Here is a 26,042-nt window from a genome sequence, read left to right on the forward strand (position 1 = left end):
GTTTTATTATAATAATGAAATAATTTCTACCTAGAAAACCTGCAAGCACCGTCAAAGAAAGGGACCATAAAATTCAATAAACAGACTCGAGTGTATCCTACAAACAGACACACCACGATTAGAAAATAGAATATGAACTCTTCCATTGTTTTTAATATTCGTTTTAAAAAAGCTAGTGCAAGTACAATATTTTACACTGGAATTACAGAGAGTATGCACGCATATGGAAAAAAGTTCTCCTGTCATGATAGAAGCTCTTAACTATGTATGCACTTAAAATTTTCTTTTCAATAAGGTGCAAAACATCATTCCTTCCCTAGTTCTCCTCTGTACTGGCCATGTCAGTCTGATAGTGCCCTCAGAGGTCTAGTGTCTCTTTTTCCCTTGGCCGGTGGGAGGCGTATGATGGGGAGGTTGGTGGGTCGTGAGCTGATACTAAAAAATGCAACAGTGTGACTCTCAGAGATGGCTCTGGGACCAGGACCCCACTGGCTAGAAATTAGGACTCTCATCTTAACCGAAGGCCACCACGAATACTGGCTGGGCTCAACTGGAGCCTTTCAGCTGACACTGATTTGGGTTTACAGGGAGCAGTGAAGGCCGAGGAGGAAGAAACCTCCCCGAAAGGCCAAAAGGGCAGTTATTCACAGAACTGAATGCACAGGTATCAAGTTTAATGTTCACTGACTAAAGAATTCACCCCACTCCTGGACCGGATGATTTACGAGTAGGTGGTTCACGTAAGAAGCAGAGGAAACCTACACACCCAGCTTGGTAACCGCTCAGCTTTGCTATTCCAGAGGACAGAATGTTACCTCGGCAAGGATGACTGTAAACAGCGCTTCCAAAGGGGGCCTTCAGACTGGCCATGGAAAAGGAGACTGGCTCATCGGCCATCCCAACAGCAAACGAACAAACTAAAGGGAAAGAAAACTTGGGTGAAATCTCCAATTATCTGCAGTGGAAGACTGGAGTCCTTTCAGATAAGAAAAGTGACGGGAATTCTTAAGAGACTGTTACTGTATAGATACTACCTATTGGCCAAAAAGCACTTAATTTTAATACAGCTGAACCATCTGTATGCGAGTCATGAGGATATGAAAAACTGAAGCTGCTGTCCCCTCCCGCCATCGTACAGGTAAACGTCAGCTACCAGAAACGTCGCATGTAACGGGAAGGGAAGGGCTGAGATTCTGAATTTAAGAATTAGAGGGAGATTTGCTCAGTATCCCCCCAGCTGTCCAGTTTCTGCTGGCTAACTTGATTTCTGGACAGAATATGACTTCTGAGAAGTTGCTCCACATTTATTTTGGCCTCTTAATAGTAAAGAAGAAATCAAAACCAAAGTAAAACAAGGCATTTCAACTGAAATCCTTGTTTTACCCCACCCCCCCATTGAACTGAGGTGTCGGGGGGAAAGAAGGCTGAACGTTTTTGTGTGTGTGTCCTCGTGATGAGTCCTGTTTTCTTGGTAGCTAGGATCCCTTGTTACAAACACTTCTTGTTCAGAATTATATTCTTTGGGTTTACTGGAACAGGAAGTGCTGAAAATGTCAATCATCATCTCTGAAGAAAAAGGAGTTGCAATGGCTTAAGAGTTTAAGAAAGGGAGCTCAGAGAAGTACTTTCGGCATAGGAATGAACAGTATTCTCAAATTGCAGAATACAGAGTTACTCTCCCTCAGAAGAGGGTTCTATGTAACAGAAACATAGAGGAAGCATAGGTATAGTTGAAGAGCCTTTTACGTAGTAATTCTTCCAGGCCATAACCATACAAATCTGATCATTTAGACATGACACATTTCTATATACAAAAAAAACATGTAACTTTCAACCTTTATGTTTTTTTTTTTACAAACAAGTATGAAACTCATTGTTTCAACAGATCCATATCTTTCAAACACTGAATGAATCATTTCGACATTCATTTTTCTTTTGTGCAATTTTTAGAAACATTACCTGTACTCCTCAAAGTGAGTGCTTCAAAGTTTTTTTTCTTCAGCTTCTCAAATTAGGTGTACATTAAAAAAAAAAATCCCACAAGGTATAGTGCTACAAGAAAAGATCCTATCAGTAAGGTAACATATTTGAAGCGAGGTCATCTATGTAAAAGAAATCTCAGCTCCGGAGTAGAGGTGTGCAAACAGTTTGGAGTTTCCCTATCAACAGAAACACAACACTGTCCATGGAAAAAAAGAGGAAACCAACCCAACACAATGGCATATGCATGTGCTTTATAAAAAAGTATATTCTCTGTATAGTTATTACTGGATGTGTTCTTAAAATTCTCTATTTCAGAAATTCTGGGTCGAAAACAAGGTGGAAGCAAAGACCTCCACTTCACTTTAAAAACCAAAAAGCATAATTCCCTTTGCTTTCACATCACCCCGAAGAAGCTGGATTGGGCCACAGAGACCGCTGGCCCTTTTTACACCTGGGATCATCTCGGGTGACCAGGAGATAGGAAGTGCAAAGGGTTTTAGGAGAAAACAGACCATGGTTTGTTGAGCTGCCTGCAGTTCATGAAACAGTGGCCATGACAACCAGCACAGCTCAAAAAGCCTGGCCTTCAGTCCACAGAGCTCTGCTGCTTCACCCAGATCTGAAATAGCATGGCATTAGTGTCTTCAAAAGCATTTGAGATTCTTTTTCTCTCTCTATGAAATAGGTTTCCTTAGTAGTCACAGATGTTAAAGGGTATTATCAATTGTTTCCTTAAAAAAAAAAAAAACAAATTCCAAAGCTACACAACAAAAATAAATTTTGGCAACGTATTTCAGTAAAGATCAAACTATGTGCAAAGAGTGGATTTTATGATTACTAGGAGCTACTGTTCATCTCGAACATGCAGCATTATATTGCAATCTATGCAGTATCTAAGGAGAAATCCACAAGATGCAGGAAATCCAAACATTCCTTGAAGTTGTACATCCCTACTCCAGAAGAGTCAAAGTGCTGCTTCTGGACACATCAGTGTACCACACACACGCCAGCCCCGTCCCTGAGTTAGAGGTGTGAAAGGTTCCGCAGAGTTCCTTAGAGGGGAGAAGGAGGGGTGCTGCCACTTCCCGGTGGGGGACAAAACCCAACACACTCACCTAACAGAAAACACAAAGGGTCATGATTCAGAGTGAGAAATGGGATTGACGACAGCAATGAAAAAAAAAAATCATCCCAGAACAAACTGGGTGAGTTGGAAAAGACAAAAAAATTGACCAACATAGAAAATTATCCTGAACGTCCAAATGAAAAAGCAATTTTGGATTTCCACTTTAAAAGATTTGAGGTAAGTGGCATCCATCTCTATCCCCACCTCACCCCCAATGTGGCCCAGACAAACTGAAATAGTTCTTACGTTAAAACATTCTAAGGAAGGAACAGTCATTTTATGTATTTAGAAATCCCTATAAAGAGAGGTTCATGTTTGTTGGTTAATTGTTATTTTTTTCTTTTCGCCCTGACTAATTTCTTGGTGATTGTGTTCCACTGTAAACGCAAAAGGCCTGCTGTTATTAGTTTCAAAATGGAAAACAGGAAAGAAAGAAGAACGAAAGACGGGTTCAGTAAATATTGCAAAGTGGACACAGTACAGAGGCACATGGCTGATCCTCGTGAGCTGCGCGGCACGGAAGGGTTTCTATGCCTGTCATCGTTAGGTCGGCTACGCAGGCGCAGTGACAAAGGCTGCTCTGGGAGCCCTGGGGCTCGCCAGTGTCTGCAAACAAGAGGAGGCCCCTGTCCTCTGGATGTTCTATTTGAAGAGAGAGCTGCCACAAAGGAGTGGTGACCATTGTTCGCAGGTGGCCCCTTCCGTAGCCACCGGCCGGACGCTTGGAAGGCGCGTACACGGCGGGCCACGCTTCCTGCCCACGCCCAGAGGCTCGGCTCGAAGTCTCAAGGACACAGACCTGCCCACTCGCGGAAAAGATCGTGGAACTTGGGTTGATCCTGGCACTATTGCTCCAGAGTGCGCCTCAGAAAGGACTCTGTCTCCCTCCCGTCTGCACTGCACATTCGCTACTGCTCGTGGTGACGGGGGAAGTGCCCTTCTCCCCTTCCACCTCCTTCGCTTTGCTCTTTCTGCAACAAGGCGGCAGACAGGGCTCCCGAAAGCAAGCTCCCTGGCCCAGGATTCGGCATCCGCAGCGGGGCAAACGCGCAGCAGGAGGCCCTCCCCTTCCTGGCTCCTTCCTTCCAGCCCTTCTCTGGCCAGAACAGGAAAGAGGGACCGAGTAAGGAAAAAGCCAAAAGGGTCTGAGCTTCCTCTAGAGCACACTGATCAGACTCTATTGGCACGGAAAGTATTGCACGTGCTAAAGAAGAAAGTGAAATGGGACAATGTTTAGAAAGAACCAATTATTTGATAATTCCTATACCTGAAATAGAAGCACAAAAACGATGATGATGTTCCTATTGCTCCAAACCATGTTATGTTTTCCCATTTTAGTGTTGGAGGTGTGGATCCAGTTAGTTCGATACTCGAGAGAAGCCAGAAGGTGGTGGGTGTTTCTCTGAGTCCACATGAGTTGCTGTAATTAGTGGTACTGATGAGGACAAAGTCTATAATGGCAGCCCCATATTCCTCTTACCATCAAAACAAAAAGAAAAACAAAGCCTAATAATTGCAAGTGCCCTGAGCAGAATATATGGAAGATTAAGCAAGTTCTCTGAACAGAGACATTTAAAAAAATACAGCACTAAATAAGCAATATGACTGCAAGAATGGACTCACCCAGCTCTCCGCTAGCATGCTGAGAGGGTAATGAAAATCAAAGAAAGTCAAGGACTGGATCTAGCTATTCTAAACCTATTCCAATGTTTTTGGTACACCCCAGAAAACGGTTTGTAAAAATCATTAGTTCTGCTGAGAGCTAAATGTGAATACTAGATAGCCAAAATGTGGGTTGACATGAGAATTTTTTTTTAACTGGTGAAATGGAAAAAGTACTATTCTCAATGGTAAAAGAAAAATCAGGTATTTGTTCAGATAAGTTGCTGCCATTCCAAGTAAGGATATTTAAAAATTTCTCCCTCCTTATAAAACATTTTTTTTTAAAGCACTTTAAAATGCACACTCAAAACCCACAAACAATATTTCAGATCTCTGGGAATAAAAGGTTTCAACTGTGAAATACCCTTTTCTGGGTTTGTACCAAACATTAAATCTTGAATTGATTTCAGATGGAAAAATAAAAGTCATTCTGAAAATAACATCAGTAACAACAACAAAGTAATCGTTTTCTTTTTTTAAAAAAAAAAAACTTGCTCACATACATAAACGTCTTTATGGAAAACTCTCTCAATGAATCTGAAGAAAATTCTCAGAGTTGTCCTGCTAAGACCTGGTTTTATGTGACAGATGCGGTAAGAAGACCAAAATGAATTCTGAAAGTAACATAACCTTATAAAATGGCCTAGAGTTTAGGCAGGTTAGAAAGTAATTTTGCTACATTTATTTATGCTCGTTCAGTCCCCCAAACCTTTCCCACAATGTTATTGGATAAAAACTGCAGGAATATCACACAAATTATAAACTCAAGATGTGCAAATCGCAAGGTTCTTTAAAAGTTCGTCTTAAAAAGAAAAACACTGGACAAAAGTGAGTATTCTTTTTTCCATCCCTTTCCTCTCAGTTCCTCTGCCAGCTCTGCATATGCTTTTAATTCCTTCTCAAACATCAAAGTGAAGAGTGCCTCCTGTCAGGCTGTACTTGGTGGTCATTCATTGTCACATACTAGTTCAAAATTCACATTCATCCCATTAAACCACATTGAAACTTTCAACATCTTGCTCCGTGAGAAACTCTGCAGAGCTGAAATGTAGTTACAGTGTTGAAAAAAAAAGAAAGCAACTTAGTTTTTCTTCCCAAAGAGTTTAAAGTGAGATACAGTACTTGTTGAATGAGAGACCAAGATGCTTGGTAATAAAGTGTGAACAGTATTTTAAGTGCTTAGAGATAGTAATATATATGCTCATCTTCAAAATCTAATTCCTCACGTCACACTGGAATCTGAAAAAAGTGGCACCCGAGTTGTCCATAGTCATGAACTATAAACAGTACTAGAGTTAAAAGACAGAAGATTTGCAAACCCAATGTGAAGAGCTTCCGCGGCTCTCTTGTGTCTATCTCTTGGGAGTGAAGTCAATGCGATTAACCTGATTGGTTTTCCTAACACTGCACAGAGACCAGGGTGGGTTTCACTCTCCGCCACCCCTGCTGCCCACCCCCCCGGGTGCGGAGCGATGGCAGCGGGGGCTGCCCTGCCCACCACGATGCCCTGGAGACATCACTGCACTAGTAAAGCAGAAACGAAATCCCATATTTAAAAAAATATCAGTGCAGTCAGGCCCCATGGGGGGAATATATATCTCTATGATTAAAAGTCGCTTTTATTGTAAAATATGTTGGAGGAAAAAAAATGTTCTTTTACACGGTTAGTTTTCCATCTGCTGTCTGACGGCCTCTCTGGGATGCCCTGAACCTGGGGTCCTGATGCTGATTTTGCACGTGAGAACCTCATGAGGACATTCCCCTGGACCTCCAATCCCGTGCTGAGAGCAAGAGAGAGCGAGGCAGAGAGAAAGAGACCCTCACCTGCCGTGGCACCCGGGCACCCTCACTTGCACGCACGCACGCACCCCCTGCAGCCCGTTGTCCTGAAACCGGGAGAAGTCGGCACCCCATGGGTGCATCTGCACTGCTAGAAAAGGCAGGCACCGTGGGGCCACGTTCATTTCCACCAGGACGCCCGCCCAGAGCCCGGGCTGGACCTGCCCCAGCCCCTGCCTGCCCACCCCACTGAGAGACACGCGTGGAAAAAGCATATGCACCATCTCCTGCCCAACCCCCGCTGTAACTCTAAGGACAAGGTTATAACAGAACCCTAAAGTAAGAGGATAACATGTAAATACTGTGTTATTTAGCCTACAGTACAGTAATCTGGATACAAATGATAAAGGAGGGCCAGATTTCCTTTCCCCACACGGCCTCTACTTGCCTACATTAGAGCGGCCTTCAATGCAAATCTTAACCTCCTGAGAAATGAGAGAAGGCTTAGGAAGAGTCAAAGGTGGCTCGTCTTCCGACTTCTCCAGTTTGCGGCTCTCCGGCGCCGACCACCTCCTCTTCCTCGTGGCCGCGGGCTTGCTGGGTTCTATTTTGGTGAGCAAGGGCACGGCAGGCAATCCAATTTTTTCTGGAAACTTCAGTTCGCCATTCTCAGAGAGCATCTGGGCACTTCCCTGATTGATCCCGTTTTCCTGCTCGGCGTACCTGTGTCTACTGCCCGCGAGGCCGTCGGTCTTTGAGTGCTTCAGCAGGACACTGGCGGGATCCACGGCCTGGCCCTTTTTAACAGAGCCATTCTTCAGGTTCTTGAGGGTGAGCGAGATACAGACATCCCCAACGGAGAGTTTAGAACACGGCAAATCAAAGAGCTGGCTGGTTCTCTCCGGGCAACAGGATGACCAGCCCTGTCCAAACACAAAAAAAGGATACTCTACCAAAACTTCCACGCTGACCTGTGGGAACAGTGAGAGACAGGGAGAGGGAAGGGAAGGAAGAAATGAAGACATTTTATTCTTGTTTTATTGTATACATTACACGTACACAGACATACATACGCATAGGTGAATGGAAAAAAATAAGACTCAGTTCCCCAAACCTCCTCCACCAACAGATGCAAATGAGGTTCGTAACTTTCTGCTGTACCTGTACTTACCATATATAGATGTTGGGTAGAAGCCGGTAGAAGTCCATTCAGTATTCAAAATATCGTTTTACTGTGTATCCTCTCTACAGCTGGTCTCCATTAAAACAAGTCAGTGGAGCCCCAAGGATGACAGAACACCTGCTTAGTGTTCGGCACTGGGCTAGGCGCTGCACGTGACTCAGGCCCGAGGTATATTCTTGTGTCTTATTAGCTCACCGGACAGATGCTATTCTCGTGTATAACAGGGCTGAATACGGATCAGAGTTAGATTGTATTTAAGCCCCATAAGGCAGGCACTTATGTGCTCATCACTGCGTCCCTGGCCCCTAAAAGAGTACCTGGCACGTGGTTGAAACTTAATATTTACTGGATAAATGAATGCGTACTCTCGGAATTTAGGGGAGCAGAATCAGGGAGGGCTGGAGAAAGCAGGGAGGGCTTTCCCAGGACCCCAGGGATGGGCAGGATTTGGAGGGGTTTGAGGGTGAAATGAATACAGACAGCTCAAGGGCTTGGCCCATCCACATGGGCAAGCCGCAGGTACTCAAATCAGTCTCTCTTTTGTTTGAAAAACAAATATCAAAATCAGGGGAAGCCCAGTATCCTTTCAATACCTGCCGTTTTCTCTAGGCTACTATGTGCCATTCACTGTGATGAATTTCAATAAATTGAAAACAATAGTCTTGGTCACAAAGGAGTTCACAATCCAATGGGCAAAAGAGGCACATGAACGATAACTGCCGATCAATGTGGCGAGTGTGGTCACAGAGTGGGGCTCTAATACTCTGCACGGGATTAAGCTGTTGGAGGGCGAGGAAAGGCATGGAAGAGGTGAGTAAGGAAGTCTTTTGGGATGAGGATACACTGTGCTGAGTTTTAAAAAACAATGGGACTGGAGGAGAGAGGAATGATTGCAAGGAGAAGACATTCCTGGAAGTAGGGTTATGTGAACAAAGGCAAGGAGGTGGTCTGTGTAGGGATTTGCAAACTTCTAGTGCAAGTATTACTACCGCCATTAAATCAAGTTGAAATGCCCTTGAGGTTTGAACAGTTTAATTTTCATAGAAATTTAATTTCTTCAACTTTATGCTATATAAAAAAGAAAAAGAGAAGAATGAAGTAGTTTTAAACAGTCAGTTTTCAATGGCTTTTGTAGATGCAGTAGACCAGGTAATTTGGACCAACCTTCCTGATGAGGACCACGAAATACTCTAAACAAAAAAAACTCTGGACAAAATGTAAAAGAAATGTTTTTCTTATGGCAGTAGACACAAAATATGCCAGTAAAAAAGTCATTGGGTCAGGATCAGGAAAGGGTGTTGGCCAGACATTTGAACCTGGTGTTTGATGCTATTTCCCCCTAAGGATATCTGTACATTCCAAAGTGGGGCAGTTAAAGTGAGCTTTGGGTAATCTCAAGAGCATGGGAGGTGGGTTTCAGCAGGCAGGGAATGGAATTCAGGGTAAGCCACAGGAGGGTACTCCCTCAAAGCACTGAATTCTAGAAATAAGGTGAAGCAGAAGCAGACAGTTCCTCTCAATGTCTGAAGCTCAGATTTTAATCATCTCATTCATCCCTAAAATTAAATTAAGGTCTTGAATTATTTCCACAACTTTTCAAATAAAAGACGTTCAATTAAAAAAGGGGGAGGAGGTCCATGAGCAGACGAGATGAATAAAAACCAGCAGAAACAACAGATAATATAAACAGACCCACAGGGGCTTCTAATATAGAGTCACCAGATGTAGACTTTAAAATGACTATGTTTACAATATTTAAGGAGATCAAAGACAAAGCTGAGGATTCTGATAGAGAACTAGAATCTATTTTTTTAAAAGATCCATGGAAATTCTAGAATAAAAAAAAATACAGCCACTAAAATCAAGAATGCAATGGATTTTACCACAGAATAAACATGGTTTAAGAGAGAATTAGTGAACTGGATTTTTTAATTATAGAGATTTAGAAGAAACTATACAGAATAAAACATAAAGACAAAAGGATGGCTAATACAGAAGAAAGGGTATGAGACATAGAAGACTCATTGAGAAGACCTAACAGACACATAATTTGAATCCTACAAGGAGGAGAGAGAGAAGATAATGGCTAAGAATTTTCTGATACTGATAAGAGACAATAAACCACAGATGCAAGAAGGTCGAAACCCCAAGCAGGAAAAATAAAAGGAAATTCTCACCTCAGCAGGTCATAGTTTAACTGCTGTAAAAATCAAAGTCAGGAAAAGAAAATCTTAAAAGCCCCCAGAACAAAATATACATTACCTCCAAATAAGCAAGAGTTAAATTTATAGTTGACTTCTCAATAAAAATAATAGAAGCTAGAAGACAATGGAATATCTTTAAAGTATTGAAGAAGAACTGCCAACCAAGACTTCTACACTGAGCAAAAAGATCCTTCAAGAATGAAGGCAAAATAAAGACATTTTTTCAGATAAATAATAACTGAGAGAATTCACCATCAACAGATCTGCATTAAAGAAAATACTATAGAGTTCTTCAGGTAGAGGAAAAATGAATCTAGATGGAAGAGTGCAGATGCAGGGAGGAATAAAGAACAATGAAAATGGTAGATGTGTGAGCAAATTAAAATAATATGGTTGTCCCTCAGTATCCACAGGAGATTTGTTCTAGGACTCCCCAAGTACACCATAATCCAAGGATGCTCAAGTCCATTATATGAAATGGCACAGTATTTGCGTATAACCTACGCACATCCTCTGTATACATTAAATCATCTACATTACTTTAAATACAATGTAAATGCTATGTGAATAGTTGCCTGGGAACTATTCAAGTTTGAGGAAATTCAAGTTTTGCTTTTTGGAACTTTCTAGAATTTTTTGCCCATAAATATTTTCAACCTGTGGTTGGTTGAATCCGCAGATGTGGAATCCACAGATATGCAGAGCTGACTGTATTGACTAAATACAAGAATATTGAAAATGTTCTGTTGAATTTCATACACAGGCACACATACAGAAACATAAATAATTAAAATATCCCACTTTAAATGTAGTGAATTTCCATGTAATTTCCATGGATTGTGGCTTTTCTACTTAACCGTTTTATCTTTTTTTGATAACTATGATTAATCCAGTTTTAGGTACACTTTTTGAATGGTATACTTTATTTGCTCCATAGAAGACCTAAGTGTTTTTAGAAAAAACAACTAGAATGAATTTATATGGAAGCCTATTACTATAGTGTGTATGTGAGCATGAGTCCATATAAATGTGCATGTTATCAGGGGGAAGTTTCATTGTTCTGGGTTATCTTAACGTAAAGAGAACGAAAAATTTTTGAGTTTCTACTATGTCAAACATTCAGGTACCCACTTTACAAAAAGCATTTTGTTTGATACAATATACTAAGTGAGAAAAATACTGTTGTTCTAATTTTACAAATAAGGAACTATAGTTTCAGAGAGATTAAATCACTTGCCTAACGTCATGACTATATACTGATGGAGTTGGAATTTAATCCCTGTCTCTTTGGCCCCCAAACCCATTTTCTTTTTCCTATGTTCCTGATCTCTGCCCCTGTGAACAAAGGTATTGTAATACCATCAGAAGACACGACCTTAACATTTCCACTGCTCCAAAAGTGGGGAATGTTACTTGAAATAAATAGGATCCAATGACCGGAGGTCATGGATTTTTTTTCCTGATACAAAAAGTTGTGAAATAGCATCACCCTTATTACATCTACTATGCAAATCAAGTCTCTCTATATAAGTGTCATGAGGCTGATACAGAACTACATTCACATCACACATATATATTTGCATGTACATACGTACAAATATACTTACAAGTAATAGTATCGGATGGGGATGCCAACTGAGTTCCAAGTGGGAGGACCAACCTGGAGCTGGCTCCATAAACCCTGTCCCAAACCTCTTAAAGCCATTAACATCATACACTGAGCAGAGGGAACAAATCCTACTTCAAGTGGCGACTGTTTGTCTGCATTTCCTAGATGATCCCCTGCTCTTGGGCAGAGTCTCACTGACAGCCCAACACCCACTAACGAACAAGTTCTCGCTGTGTGAGCCATATTATACACATTCCTCAGAGCAGCCAATATTCATGTTCTGAAAATAACTTCTACTGTATACAAATCTATTCGAAGACTTTCACATGTTGCCAAGTATCTGCAGACTCACTAAGAAGAAATGGCTTCAAAGCCTTTGTGACAAGTAACCTTACTGATGACTCTGTAAGCTGTGATATAGATGCACATCCTCCCCATTACATTCACCATACTTTGGGGCATTTTGAAAGCCCTTCATTATTCCCCGAACTATGAAGGCAGGTCTTAGAATTAAATGCTGTGAGATGGTCGATAGCTTGAACAGCCTACTTAAAACTTCATGAAAGAAAAGTGATGAGAGAGAATACATGAGAGCGCTGCAAAGAGCCAATGATAATGGGATTTATTTATTTATTTTGGGGGGTACGCGGGCCTCTCACTGTTGTGGCCTCTCCCGTTGCGGAGCACAGGCTCCAGATGCGCAGGCTCAGCGGCCATGGCTCACGGGCCCAGCCACTCCGCGGCATGTGGGATCCTCCCGGACCGGGGCACGAACCCGCGTCCCCTGCATCGGCAGGCGGACTCTCAACCACTGAGCCACCAGGGAAGCCCAATAATGGGATTTATTTTAACCTAGAGAACTTTGGGCAAATTTTCTCTGTCACTCCAAAGGCTTGCCTTTGGTCCCTTCCTCCTAAATTCTGGCTTGTCTTCTCCCAGAAGTGATTTGCCCTTCTGGGAAAAGAATGTCACCCCCTCAGCTGGGTCCACACAGATCAGGAGCAAAAGATTCAGGTAAATCTGATCATTGTAAGCAGTGGACTGGATGGCTCAGGCCACATGTTATTTTTCTCCTAATTATTTACCCTTGCTAATATTTATCCTCACGAATATTCTTCCCACCCTAATTATGTAGCCTGAATTATCTAGATAATGCACTTTTTTTTTTTTTGGTCTGCATATATGTGAACTAAAGTAAGTTTTTGCCCTTTCATTAGTAAAAGTTAAACTCTTGTTGCACATATCTCAAATAAGCACACGAAAGTAAGTCATAATAAATCTATTTCAATTTCGTATTTAGGTTTGTCAGAAGGACATAAACATTCTTAAAGATTAACTGATCATTAACAGTTAATGAACAAATCCTACCGACAGATTTTTCGGTGAGAAAAATGGTTGGGTCTGTCCTCTTGAAACTCCCTTGGAGAGGAACGTTATCTGCCTCAAAACATGTTGTCAATGCCAACGGGTACTATCTTGATGGTAGGATTTTGTGACATGATGTCACTTTAAACCAGAAATGAGTCTGAATTAGTTGAATTTGAGGTCCATGTGGGTCTCCCTCTGGGTGCTGAGAAATATTATTGTGTTCACACTTGAGGTTTTGCAGTTTTAATAAAGTTCAAAATCTAACACTGAGCACCTGCGAAGTGTTAGGGACTTACTGTTTAAGACCTAGTACTTGCCTTCAGTGAGGAGCCAGAACATGTATGCAAAACAAGTGACTTCACCAGGGCATTCGTGGACACTGGCAACCATGTTACCTGGTGATGCCCACTTGGATATCTACGGGCAACTCAAACTTAACGTGTCCCAAACAGACCTCTTCATATTCCCCTGCCCACTGGCGCCTCCTGGGTTCCTCCCCACCTCTAGGGGCAGCGTCCCCATTGTTCCAGGGTTCAGGTCAACGGCCTGGGCATCATACTTTACTCGACTCCTTCTCCCAGACCACACACATCCAAATTACAAGCAAATCCCATTGGTTCTCTCTTCCAACTACAGCTAGAATGAGACCATTTCTCACTGCTTCCACCTCCACAGTCCTGGCCAAGCCAGCTTCTCTCACAGGGAGAAAAAGCCTCCGTGAATAAGCCTGGCGTGGTCTGCATCCCACCCCCTCCTCCCTGCACTGTAGTGACACTGGTCTCCCTGTTGGTCCTTTCACTCCAAAACACTCGTGCCTCTGGGTCTGTGCATCTGCTATTCCCTCCATGTGGAGTCTGTTCTGCCCTGTGTCCTCCCGTTCCCCTTCTCAGAGACAGCGTCACCGACCGCCTATTTAAAATAACTACCCTCCGGGCTTCCCTGGTGGCGCAGTGGTTGAGAGTCCGCCTGCCGATGCAGGGGACACGGGTTCGTGCCCCGGTCTGGGAAGATCTCACATGCCGCGGAGCGGCTGGGCCCGTGAGCCATGGCCGCTGAGCCTGCGCGACCGGAGCCTGTGCTCCGCAATGAGAGAGGCCACAACAGTGAGAGGCTCAAGTACCGCAAAAAAAAAAAAAAAAAAAAAAAAAAACTACCCTCCATCCTTATCTACCCCACCCCCACTAGGCTGCTTTACTTTTTTCCCATAGTGCTTATTATCTTTCGATGCATTATTTTGTTTACTTCCATATTTGTCTGTTTCACCTCTTCCCATAAACTCCCTTAAGACTATATGTTCCGTGGGGGCTGAGATATTGCCTGCTTTGCTCGTTGTTCTATCCCCAGGGTACAGAATACTTCCTGGCATGTAACAGGTGCTCAGTACAAATCGGAAAGACTATGCCTTCCACGTGTCAAAAACGCCGCAATGGCACTACTGGCCAACAGAGGTCAATGTTTAGACGCCGGAGAGGCTCTGCCTGGCCTTGCTGCCACCAGCCAGGACTAAACTGGGCTTACAATCCTCCCCAGGGAGAGGGGCTGCGCCCTCCCTGGGTCTTGCTGCTCAGCCCCCAACAGACAGCTTTCCTGGGTGAGGCACAGCTGCCTCACTCCACGTTCCCCCGTCAGTCAGATGCTGAGCTCACCCTGATTTCACTGAATCACACTTCAGTTACTTTCTCTCCAATCTTGAGGTTCCTTTTTGCTCTTTCAGCCATGCTAATAACCATTAATTCACTTTATGATCTTGTGGGGGTTCAGACAGATTAAACTCCAATGAAAATAAACTCATGGGGGCAGTACCATATAAAGTCAAAGCATGTTACATAACTCCTGGCAGCTCGACACAGTCCATTTTTTTTCATCCCATAAATATATCCTTTTCCAAACACTTTAAGCAGTCTGGAAGATGAAATGGGAGCATGAAGAGCCTTTGTCCTGGTGTCAGCTTGAGGCCCCTCTGCCTTTCATCTCTGGATGTCTTGTATCCAGCACCTCTCTTTTTTAGGAGTGATCACCTCCCATCCTCCTGTGCCCTTTTCCCGCCCTCCTCCGGCTGCTGCAGGCACGCCCGTTGCTCACCACTGCTCCAGAGAGAAACCTGCCCTCCCCTCCCTCCCTCCAGCCCCGCTAAACCAACTCCTCTAAAACGATCACCTCCAGCTTCCATTCAGGATGAAGAAACCAAGACAGGGAGGCAACACATCCTCACTGCTGGGCTGATAATTATTTATTCCATGTCACCTTCCTGTGTTCAGCAAAATTCCTTTAGCTACTTGGTTAAAGACTACTGTATCTAAACAATGCATGCATATACGCATACTTATGCTGTTTGGTTGTACTTTTCAATGGTAGATTGGTGCTATGTCTATATACACACATATGTACGTATATACACACATATGTACGTATCACCAAAAGCAAGCTATAAAGAAAACAAAAGGTCTGTTGCTTAACTTTGTCTCCATTTTCCTTCACGAGAATCCCTGTTTTCACATATGCGAAGGGCATCTGTTTTACAAAACGTCTTTGCTTGAGCCTATCACAAATGTACAAATTCTGCCTGCATCTGGGAGCAAGGACATCGCTCAGAAGCTGGGTTTCAGTGATGACGTCTTGCTCTTGGTGAAATGATTACATTGGGAATCCCTAACTTTGTCTGCAAGTGAAGTTCTTGGTCCGTTTCACCTGCAGAGAAAAGCCAGTCTGCTTTCCTCGAAGGCCAATTTGCACAACCACATTCCACACATCAAGAAAATCAGAGAACCCTGGAACAAAGACGGAGGGGCTGATGGAGAGCCCCATTCACTTCGACGTTGAAAGATCATTAATAAAAAGTCACACCTCTTCAATCGAGTGTAAGAGCGTCGGTGAGTGTTCTATTTAAAACATTTCATCACATTCGCGCTAAGCCTGACTCAGTCTTTGGTGGAAGTTGTTTCATTGAACCCACATCCCCGCGCAGAGACACCTCCAAACACAAACCCCAAGTGACGGATGAGCTAGGTTCTTCTCGCATTGTCGCTTGGCTCCCAGGGCCTCCACGGGACCCATGCAGCAGGTAACCAGGGCAGGTCTGGGGCACACGGGTCTATCCCACTTGCCCTCCTCCCCTGGGGTCTTAAAATGTGTGCCTGAAAGAACTACGGCATGTTATTTAGGGCTAAAAAGAAATGAGCTCTCAAAGCCACAAAAAGACACGGCAGCACCTTAAACGCATGTTGCCAAGTGGAAGAAGCCAGTCTGAAAAGGCTACATACTATAGGAGTCCAACTGCAGGACATTCCGGAAAAGGCAGAACTACAGAGACGGAAACAGATCAGCGGTTGCCAGGGGTGTGGGGTGGAGTACCGATAGATGAAGCAGGAAGGATTTTGTGGGTGGGGAAACTAGTTTCTAGGACACTGGGAGGCTGGATGCGTGCTATTACACATTTATGAAAACCACAGAATGTACAGCACAGAGTAAACCCTAATGTGAAGTATGGACTTTAGTTAATAACCATGTATCCATTTAGCTTATCAATTGTCACAAGTAAACCACAAAAATGCAAGATTTTAATAACAGGGGAAACTTCAGGCATCTGGGAACTCTCTGTACTTTCTGCTCAATGTTTTGTAAACCTGAAACTACTTCCAACAATAAAGTCTATTTTTTAAAAAGCTATAAACAACAATGGTCCTAGAGAATCTGCTTCAGTAAAACACGTAATGGCTTCCCTGGTGGCGCAGTGGTTAAGAACCCGCCTGCCAATGCAGGGGACACGGGTTCGAGCCCTGGTCCGGGAAGATCCCACATGCCGTGGAGCAACTAAGCCCGTGCACCACAACTGCTGAGCCCATGCGCCTAGAGCCTGTGCTCTGCAACGAGAAGCCACTGCAATGAAGAGTAGCCCCCGCTCACCGCAACTAGAGAAAGCCCGCACGCAGCAACGAAGACCCAACACAGCCAAAAAAAAAAAAAAATCCTCTTTGCCTTTAAATAAATAAATTAAATAACACATGTAAGATCCCCAAGCCGGGGGCACTTACATCACACACAGGCTAAAGGAGAGCATTTTTCTTCTTTTGTGGGGAGGGGAGGGAACACACACACACAAACAAAAATGTGTTCGACACCATTTCTCTGCTGGAGCCTTTCTGGCGTTAGAACTGAATGGATTCTCACCAATCACTGGACCCCAGGCCCGGTAATGAGCTCTGCTTTGAGGGAAGCCACTACCTATTTTCTGATTCATTAGGGTTCATATCCACCAGGCCCTACATGTAAAATGTCTGGCAAGTTAGTTTGCCTTGGCTGCTAAGGGACCACACAGGCTTCTGCGTGGCTTGCGTGAGGGCTCTGGCTATTTTTAGGCACCAACTAATCCATTAACTGCATGGCTCACAGAGCGCGGCAGTCAAAATAAAAAATAGTGGAATGAAAGAAAAGCCATCAGCAGACATGCAGCGATCACGTCATTATAACACGCACACACGCACGCACACACACACACACACACACACACGCGCGCGCGCGCGCGACAGTCGGGAGAAGAAAATGGCATGGAATACGAAGCAGCCACCAAGGAGGTAAAAGGAAGTAGTCACCTTCCTGAATCTGGGACGCGACAGACGGCCCTAAGAACAGACGGAGGCCGGCACTTAGGAAAAACGCAGTCAACGACAGTGTCACCCCAGAGCAGCTCACAGATAAAATGTACTACAATTCTGACAAAATGTCGTGTACTCTTCAGAAAAGCTGAGCCTGGGAAGAATGAGATGGAGGCGTTGGGTAGCTGCTCAGACAGAACACTGTTTGCCAGATGGAAGCCCAGGGCCCCCCAGGGGGCGCCATCCCGGGCAGGGGGTCCCCCGGTGGGCATGATGCTTAGATCCTCTCTGCAAAAGAAAGGGGCGCGAGCCCGTTTCTGCACCGGTCCTCTTACTGATGTGCAGAGTGGACCACCCAACGACCCCTCCAGTCCAGCTCACGCTCAGGAAAACGCAGACTGTGTCACAGGCACACAGGCTAGCATGAGGTCACGGAGCCTTCCTCAGAGAAGCAGCAGGATGGGTACTCCTGGGCCACTCAGGGGAACATGCCACAGGGACAGAGGCAGCGTAAAAGGGCTCACTGTGCTCGCCGGAAATGGTCAGCCTTCTTTCTAGACTTTTCTAAACTGTCTCTCCTTCCACAAACTCTTTGGAGAGAATGAAGCCTTTTATTCATTTTTCAGAAGCTAACCTTTCTCTTCTCAGGGCCAAAGTCACCCAAGTGGAAGCAGGGAAAGGAAACTAACATTGGCGAGGGCCTACTACGTGCTACCTACTGTGCTGGTTCCTTCGAACGTATTTTCTTTCATCCGTCTGACAACCTTCTTTCTTTGCACTACGGCATAAACTGAATGGAAGGCTCACACGTAATTTGTACCGTGAAGTATGTGTGCACTGATCTGTACATGGTTTGCACAAGCTCCAGACTGGTGGATCCGGGTCCTGCATTTTCTGACCAGCTAACCTGCTTCCCACCCAAGCAGACCACGCTCCATCCTCCAGCCGCATCACACCGGCTCCCACGTTGATGCTATCACCTGGGGATCCCTTCTGGGACTCGCCACGGACTAAGGAGACCACGGGTGGCTCTGAAGAGGCTTCCTGTGGTGCGCACAGGCTAACAGACAATGCCTGGGATGCCCTTTTTGTTCTCCCACGGCACCGGCGTGGGGGAACTCGGATGCAAGGACGCTTTGCCTGGGCCGAGAAATACTGCACTGGGTAGGACAAAACCTCACGGGTGGTGACGAACACGCAAAAGCAATTTTCTCCTACGCTGCCTCATCTAGAGCTTTAGCTGGAGACCACCCTGGAGGTGTCTTTCACACAAAAATAATTCGGAATTTGGCTCCTGAAAACAATGCCCTCAGTGAAAACTCCCTGGGCTCTATCAGGGTGGCTTTCCTTCCAACGAGGTCTATGCGCTGATTGTAAGCATGAAGTCAGGGAAGTTTCCCTTTATGTCCCCCCTTTGGTTTTTGCTTAGTGGATGCTAGTAAATTTTATAACACCTGTTCTGCACGGTAGGAAAGCAAGGGATTACAAAAACGAGAAGAGGCCCAAGATATGATCTTGTATAAGGAATCATTTGCCCATTTTAGCGATGAGAAAACCCCCAGCTCTGAGAGGTGAGACCACTTACCTTGCAGCCAACCAGACCCCAGGCTCGTGGCTTCTCCCCACCAGCCACACTACATTCACCGGGGATGCCCGTGGTTGGTTATGAAGTCAAGCATCCCTGTGGTCCTGCTTCCGTGCAGGATTTATGCCTGGGGTCATAAAGCCATCTGTCCTCTAGCAAACCACCCCTTCCTTCCACAACTTCCCCAATCCAATTTGTGAGTTTGCTCATTAAGTGCAACAATTTGCATGTGTCTAAATCTCCCTGTGGGTGCAAGTGTTAGTGATTTCGAATCCACTGAGCAGACAGACCAGGGGAGAAAACCCCACCGAGTGCCGCTGAGGATGGAGGGAAGTCCTCAGCCCTCGGAGTGTAAATTAAATCCAGGCCTTCGTTTTCTGTCTCCCTTCCCTCTCCCCCTCCCGCTTCCTCTGCTTCCCTCCTGACTCTGCTCCTGTCACTTGTGGTAAGCACAGCTGGTGGAGTATTTTAGCTGTGATGACGTCAGCCTGTTTCTGATAGGCTTTGGGGGTAAAGTGACAAATCACTGGTGGTGTCGGGGCCCCGCACGTGTGTCTCTACAGCGTGAAACTCCAGCCACCCTTTGGAGCCGAAGCCACAGACCTGTGAGCAGACCCTGACAAACACGCGGCCTTCTTATTTGCACCTTGGCCGTCAGCGAGGAGACTGGTGGTCTGGCGATGGGAAGGAAACGAGACTTCCCACATGGAAGCCGACTTCACCATCGTTTAAGCGTTCACTCTGCAAAGGATCCAGCGGGGCAAACAGAGAGATGCTTCCTCTCTAAGAACTGCCGGGTCGGGTCGATGTGAAACCTAGAGGTCTGTGAAGCTCCTGATGACTACGGAGGCTGCCAGGGCCTTGGAGATGAGCCCTCAGCTCAGAGCTGCTCTTTACTGAAAGAGATGCTAGGCCGGAGACAGCAGCATTTTCAAGATCACCCCTCTTTCCATGCCTACCTCTCTTCACAGTAGTGCTTTAAGGATTAAAAGGACCATGAAAAAACATGTTTACTTCTCCTTCTTGTTTATTTTCCAGGCTTCACCTGGGGTCTGTTAAAAGACAACTTTGCTAAAGACAGCTTGTTCTTTCAACTAGTATCCATCCACCCCTAATCCATGTAGGACAGTGGGAGTGAACAGAAACTACAGACGGGTAGTGAGTTCTAAATAATGATGCCCTTTTCCAAATATTCTCCTTTTTGCTATATATATATATTTAAATCAGAACTCTGAGAAATCTTTCTTGGGCCTTACGAAAGGCTACAGCAACATCTCACCATAAAAAAAGAAAAGTCTTCGGGGCTAAAAGCTCCTGGCAACACAGGTCCCCTGATATCGTGCACGATCCCACATCCGGACATTCACAAGCAGTTCTGGAAAATGCTTTGGAAAATCGGGCTCCCCTACCTCACTTGATCTTTTTCTTTTAAATATACAAAAAACAATTCAAACCATTAACTAGTTTATTTTCTTTGAATGTCCCAAATACCAGCTATGCCATGACCATTTTTCAACTCATTTCAACCTGAAGGAGGTGCTGTCACATCTGAGTGTTTCAAAGTCCTGAGTGAGGGGCTTCCCTGGTGGCGTAGTGGTTGAGAGTCCGCCTGCCAATGCAGGGGACACGGGTTCGTGCCCCGGTCCGGGAAGATCCCACATGCCGCGGAGCGGCTGGGCCCGTGAGCCATGGCCGCTGAGCCTGCGCGTCCGGAGCCTGTGCTCCGCAATGGGAGAGGCCACAGCGGTGAGAGGCCCGCATACCACAAAAAAAAAAAAAAAAAAAAAAAAAAAAAAAAAGGCCTCAGTGAAACCATTCCCAGAGGGAGTGAGTCTCTACCATCCACCAGGGCAGTTCCTGGCCTCAGGGCCAAACCTGATTGACTCCAAGCAAGCTAGGCAGTGAAACTGCTGTTTCGTACACATGGGCAGAATAAACGCATTCAAGTGATTTAAGAAACTGGAGAAGAGTGGACTGAAGGAACCCATGGAAACTAAGAGAGCTCATCACAGTTCCAGTTTTAACATGACTCAGCTTGGCTACATCTGGTCCTTGGGGTTCCTATATATCAGAAGTCCAGGAGCTCACCTGGGACAGCCCTGACTTTGCAGACGATATTAACCACGCCTTTCATTCTCTGTATCTGATGCTTTGACATCCTGGGGCCTTGTTGACTCTGGATGGACTGTGCCCCCCTGGGTTAGCTCATTGCTAGAGACAGCTGACAGCTCACCTGCCTGGGAGAACGTCCTTCATATGCAAAGCAAACACCCACAACCCAGCCACCTCCTCTGTGGAGCTTTCACTCTCTGGGCCACTGTCCACCAGCCCTGATCACCCCAGGGCCAGGTACCAGACACCCAGGGACAGCTCCTGTGCCCAGGGCCTGCTGAAATGATTCCAACTAGCCAATCCGAAGTCTGCCTACCCTGCCTCACCCACTCCTTCCCCCTGAAACCACGATCAAGGCTCTTGCCCATGGTTTCTCAATCTCAGTGCCTCCTGACTGACCCTGGTGCTTCCCCACGTGGCCCCACATGGCACGACACAAACCCTCCTCTTGGCATCTGAGTATAACAAACTATCTTTTCAATGGCTGTTGTATTCTCATCTGTTGGCCTCACCATACCTAAATAATAACAAAACCTACATTTTACAACAAAGACATGTCATGGGGTGTGGCCACTCTGGGCACTTAACGTTCTCACCTTAACCAGCACTGTCCTTTCCTGACCAAAAGAAGGGGGGGGAGGGGAACAGATGACTTTTCTTAATCAGGGTTCCTCATCTAAACCACAGAACAAAAAAATAGCTTGAGTGGCGATCTTCTTAATTGTCCCAAGAACGGTACCTGACCAGCCCCACTCTAGACACAGAGAAGTTAATTCATTACAAACAGCAGGTGCTTTGGTGTACGAGGGCTTAATTCTCTTAGAGAACGTGGTTGGGAAACGTGACGAGTCTAACTTCCAGGTGTGAATAAAAACCCTCCATCATCCATCCCCACAGCCACTGACAGGTCTGCCTCTCGGAAGAAATTCACTGCCGGGAAGCGGTGAAGGTGGTGCGGCGGGGTGTCCCCCTACCTGTGTGATCCGGATGAACGTTACCTGTGCTCGGTGATCCCCGACAGCGAACTGTATCACGGCGACGCCCGGGCTGTGGCTGTCCTCGATCCTCTCCACAGTGCTGGAGTCGATCTTCAGGTCGTTGCTGATCTCTGCACTCTGGATGAAGTCTTCCGTTTTTAAGTCCTCCACCTTCTTCAGCTCCCCGTTGGCCAGCTGGATGATGGAGCCTTTCATGAAGTAGGGAGGCAGCGTAGGGGGCGCGGCTGCAGGGGATGCCACCGACTGCACCACGGGCAGGTGGATCTGCGCCTGCACCATGGCTGGGTAGGCGGCCTGGGTGACCAGGGCCTCGGGGCTGAAGTTCTCGCTCTTGGGAAGGGCGGTGGTGACGAATGTGTGAGGCACTGCAGCAAACTGGGGCGACGACGTGACGATGGCCGAGGCCGCCCCCGACCCCTCCATGTCAGCGCTGCCCACAGGGATGAGCAGGGGCTGGGTGCCGGGGAGGACCAGGTGCGGGGGCAGGCCGCCGGCGTAGGTGATCGCTTGCTGCTGGCTGCTCAGGTAGCCGATGACGGGCGGCTGAGTCCCTGCGTAGAAGGCAGTGGCCGGCAGTCCCACCGGGAGGGGCTCCGAAGCACTGTGTGTGGTCTGAATGACCGTGTGGGGGGACAGCGTGGCGACGGCGGCGGCCTTCACGCCTTCAGGGCCCAGGGCCTGCTGGGGAGACAGCGCGTAGGACCGGTGCCCGGGCTTCCCTAGGTGCAGGCCGCTTTTGTCGTTGAGGGCGGAGGGGGAGGCCTCTCGGTGGGTGACCTGCTGCACCTCCAGGTCGGCGGCAGGGGTGCTACTGTTGGGCAGGACCATCACAGAGGCCCGCACCCCGGAGGAGTCGCGGCTGCCGTAGTCGGCAGGGCTGGGGTGGACCACCACGTGCCTGGACTCGTACGGGTGGGGAACGGCCTTGCCGCCCGCCTTCACCAGGCCCAGGTCGGCCGCGGTGGGCGCCCCGTACCTGCGGCCCTTCTCCATCTCCCCGTTCAGGATCTCCTTGGCCTGCGCGCCCTGCTGCAGCCGGCTGCTCTCGGCTTTCTTGGTGGCCTCACGGGTGACAAAGTGGCTGCCGGAGTCGGTGTACTGCACGACGACCTGCGGGGAGGGCCCCAGGGTGAGTGTGTGCGGGATCATCGTCTGGTGCGGGTGCAGGTGGACGGGGATGGCCGGCGGGGAGGCCGGGCGCGCGGCGCTCTGCGGAGAGCTGGAGATGTGCATGTACTGGTTCTGCTGGGTGGGTGGTGGGGACCCGGGGGGCAGGAGCCCCGCGGTCCTGCCCAAGTGCTGCTGCTGCTCAGCCTTGTGTCCCGAGGCTTGGCTCAGGCCGCCCATGTTGGCCAGCAGGGTAGAATAGGCCTCCAGCTGGGAGCGCTGGGATGGAGTGGCGGCCCCCGCGGCCGAGGCCACCGCACTGGTGACGGGGCTGGCCGTGGGGGAGATCAGCTGAGAAGGGATGAAGCCGGCGTAGGGCCCGCCGTACTGGGAAGAGCCGATGAACTGTAAGGTATGCGGCAGGTGGGCGTACTGCACGGGCGACACCGGGGCCCCGGACTGCGGGGGCGGGTACGCGGGCATCGTCGTGGTCGCCGGGACGGACCGGGGCGCGCTGGGCGGGGAGTAGTCCAGCCCCGCGGACAGCGCTTTGTGTAAACCTATTCCCTGCTGTAAACCGAGCTCTGCCGGGGGCCCCGCCGGCCCTAGCCGCCCGCCCGCGTGGCCCCGGCCGCTCGCGTGGCCCGGGAGCCATGCCACACCCTCCGCGCGGTGGTTGTCGCTGGGCACAGCCGTGGCCTTGTCCTCCGAGGGCCGGCTGGTGGCGGGGATCTCGCGCTTCTTGGGAGGCAGGCATTCGTTACTGCGCTCTTGGTTGGATTTCATTTTTCGCCGTCCCCCCTCCACGGTGACCGTTTCACTCTCTGGCTGGCTCTGCTTTCAGTCTGATAAACGGAAAGTCACATTTGATTTCTGTAGGGGATCCAGGCTCTTCATGAGGAATCATCTCCCTGTGGGTGCGATCCGCCAGCAGCCGCCCTGGAATCTGGGAAAAGGAAGAGGGTCGGGACAAGGGGAAGAGGAGAGGGAGGAGAGAGGCGATCAGAACATCAGCACCGGAAAAGAACGTCCTCCTCGAGATTGAGACTAAGCTTCTGGTGTCAACGTGAATTCCAAACACACCCCCGCCCCCGCCCGTCCCCACATTAGAGCAGGTAAAACGCTGGCCGGCCGCACTGTTTAGGACGTCAGCAAGATCATTACAACATGCAGCAAGTCAAAACCTCTTTTTTATGGATTTAGCAAGTCTCCTAAGACACCTCTCTCAAGACCCTCTTCTCTTTTTCTCTTTCCAGAAGGTAGACAATGCGTTTCTTAGTTTCGCTTCCAGAAATGCCACTCCCACACCTTAGCTCTTCTTTACCTCGCTGGGCAATCAAACGATGCCCACAAGGTGGGTGACACCGGTGAAGGTCAGCCAGACCTACCCTCTGAGCCAGGCACTGGGAGGACAAGGTTAGGAACGGAAATCCTCAGCGGACTTCATACCTTGTGTCTGAGTCCTCCTCTGCCAAAGGCGCTCCTGAGAGATTCCACTGACTCTGGGTCCATACTGGATCTACAACGATTCTCTCCTCCCTAACACACGCATGCACGCACGTGCACACACACTATACACAGGCCAACTCAGCAGAGGGAGCCCCAAATAATCGTGTTCTCTACAAGTTTCCAAACAACTCCCAGTACAGCTACTCACATGGTTAACAGAAAGCCAAAAGGAATCTGTTGGACAGTTAAAACAGGAACATGGTTATGGTTTTAAAAAAATGCAATAACCAGGCTGAGGCACCGCGGGTGTGCTTAACGAGGGTGGCTTTACGCTTGCTCTACCTCTGCCTCTCACTTCCTTTCCAAGTGGTCTTTGAATTTTCTCTCCACACGCTCCATAAAGAACCAGTCTACCCTCAACCCTAGAGATGAAACCTCTGCTGGACCAATCAGGCCCGAGTGTTTCAACCTGGACATACAAGTAGTGAGCCTGGAGCCAGTTTTCATGGACACCTAATCTCAGTCTTTCAGGAACCACAGAACTCTGTTACCATGACTGTGTAGGCAGACAGATGCCCACCTGGCAAGAGGCAGATCATCAATGGAACCAACAGGGACCAGGCTTACAGGCGGCAGTTGTGAGGGCAGCCTACAGGCAGCAGCTGCAGCCGTGAGCCATGTCACGCGCTGTGACCCCGGGAAGCCCTGGATCAGGCTCTGGGAATTCCAGGCCCTGGGTTTTTAGCATTTCTCCTACACAGACCCGCTTTTCTATAGTCTGATGTTAAAACAGACACAGTTAAGGCAGCAGTTTTCAGCACTACCCTCCCCGACCTAGGGCTCTGTAAGTCCCAGATAACTCCATTCTGTATAGCCTTCTCTTATGAAATGCATGGCATGTAATTTACACCCAATATGTGCAAATAGATTAAGATGACAGTGCTATTTTCAAAACAATGATAGAATAAAATTAAACTACAAAAACTGAAAACAGCTGCCCCTTTTGACTACTTAAAAAGTACTGATACTGATCTTTTATCTCTAGGTTTTAAGTCACGCTAAGAAAGAACTGCATAAACTCTGTTCCCACACAGACTAGCAAAGGAAAGTCATTTAGGAGATGGACTCAAAGCGAACTGTTCCATGCGCCCCCTGCTGGCTCCACAGCAGCACTGATCCAATAAAACCCCACAGGATTTCATTAGGGAAGTTCATGCAAGAGTAGTATGTCAGAATCCGGAATGAGAATACAGTAGGCCCAGCCAGTAAGGCACTAGGTTAATTA

General features: G+C 47.1%; 1 protein-coding gene across 13 annotated transcripts in view; it reads right to left on the bottom strand.

The window, feature by feature from the left end:
- Positions 1-903: 903 nt before the first annotated feature.
- ATXN1 (ataxin 1) overlaps positions 904-26,042 on the bottom strand; it is a 520,605-nt gene continuing 495,466 nt past the window's right edge. For all 13 annotated transcript variants that reach the window (XM_079935510.1, XM_079935503.1, XM_079935504.1 and 10 more), the window contains 2 exons: positions 22,202-24,254; positions 904-7,521 (listed from right to left, as the gene is read on the bottom strand). In XM_079935510.1, coding sequence (XP_079791636.1) covers positions 6,991-7,521; positions 22,202-24,094 — 2,424 coding nt within the window. In that variant the 5' untranslated portion in view covers positions 24,095-24,254 and the 3' untranslated portion in view covers positions 904-6,990. The remainder of the gene's footprint in view (positions 7,522-22,201; positions 24,255-26,042) is intronic.

Source organism: Stenella coeruleoalba, assembly GCF_951394435.1.
Source record: "Stenella coeruleoalba genome assembly, chromosome: 10".
In the NCBI taxonomy this organism is placed as follows: Eukaryota; Metazoa; Chordata; class Mammalia; order Artiodactyla; family Delphinidae; genus Stenella; species Stenella coeruleoalba.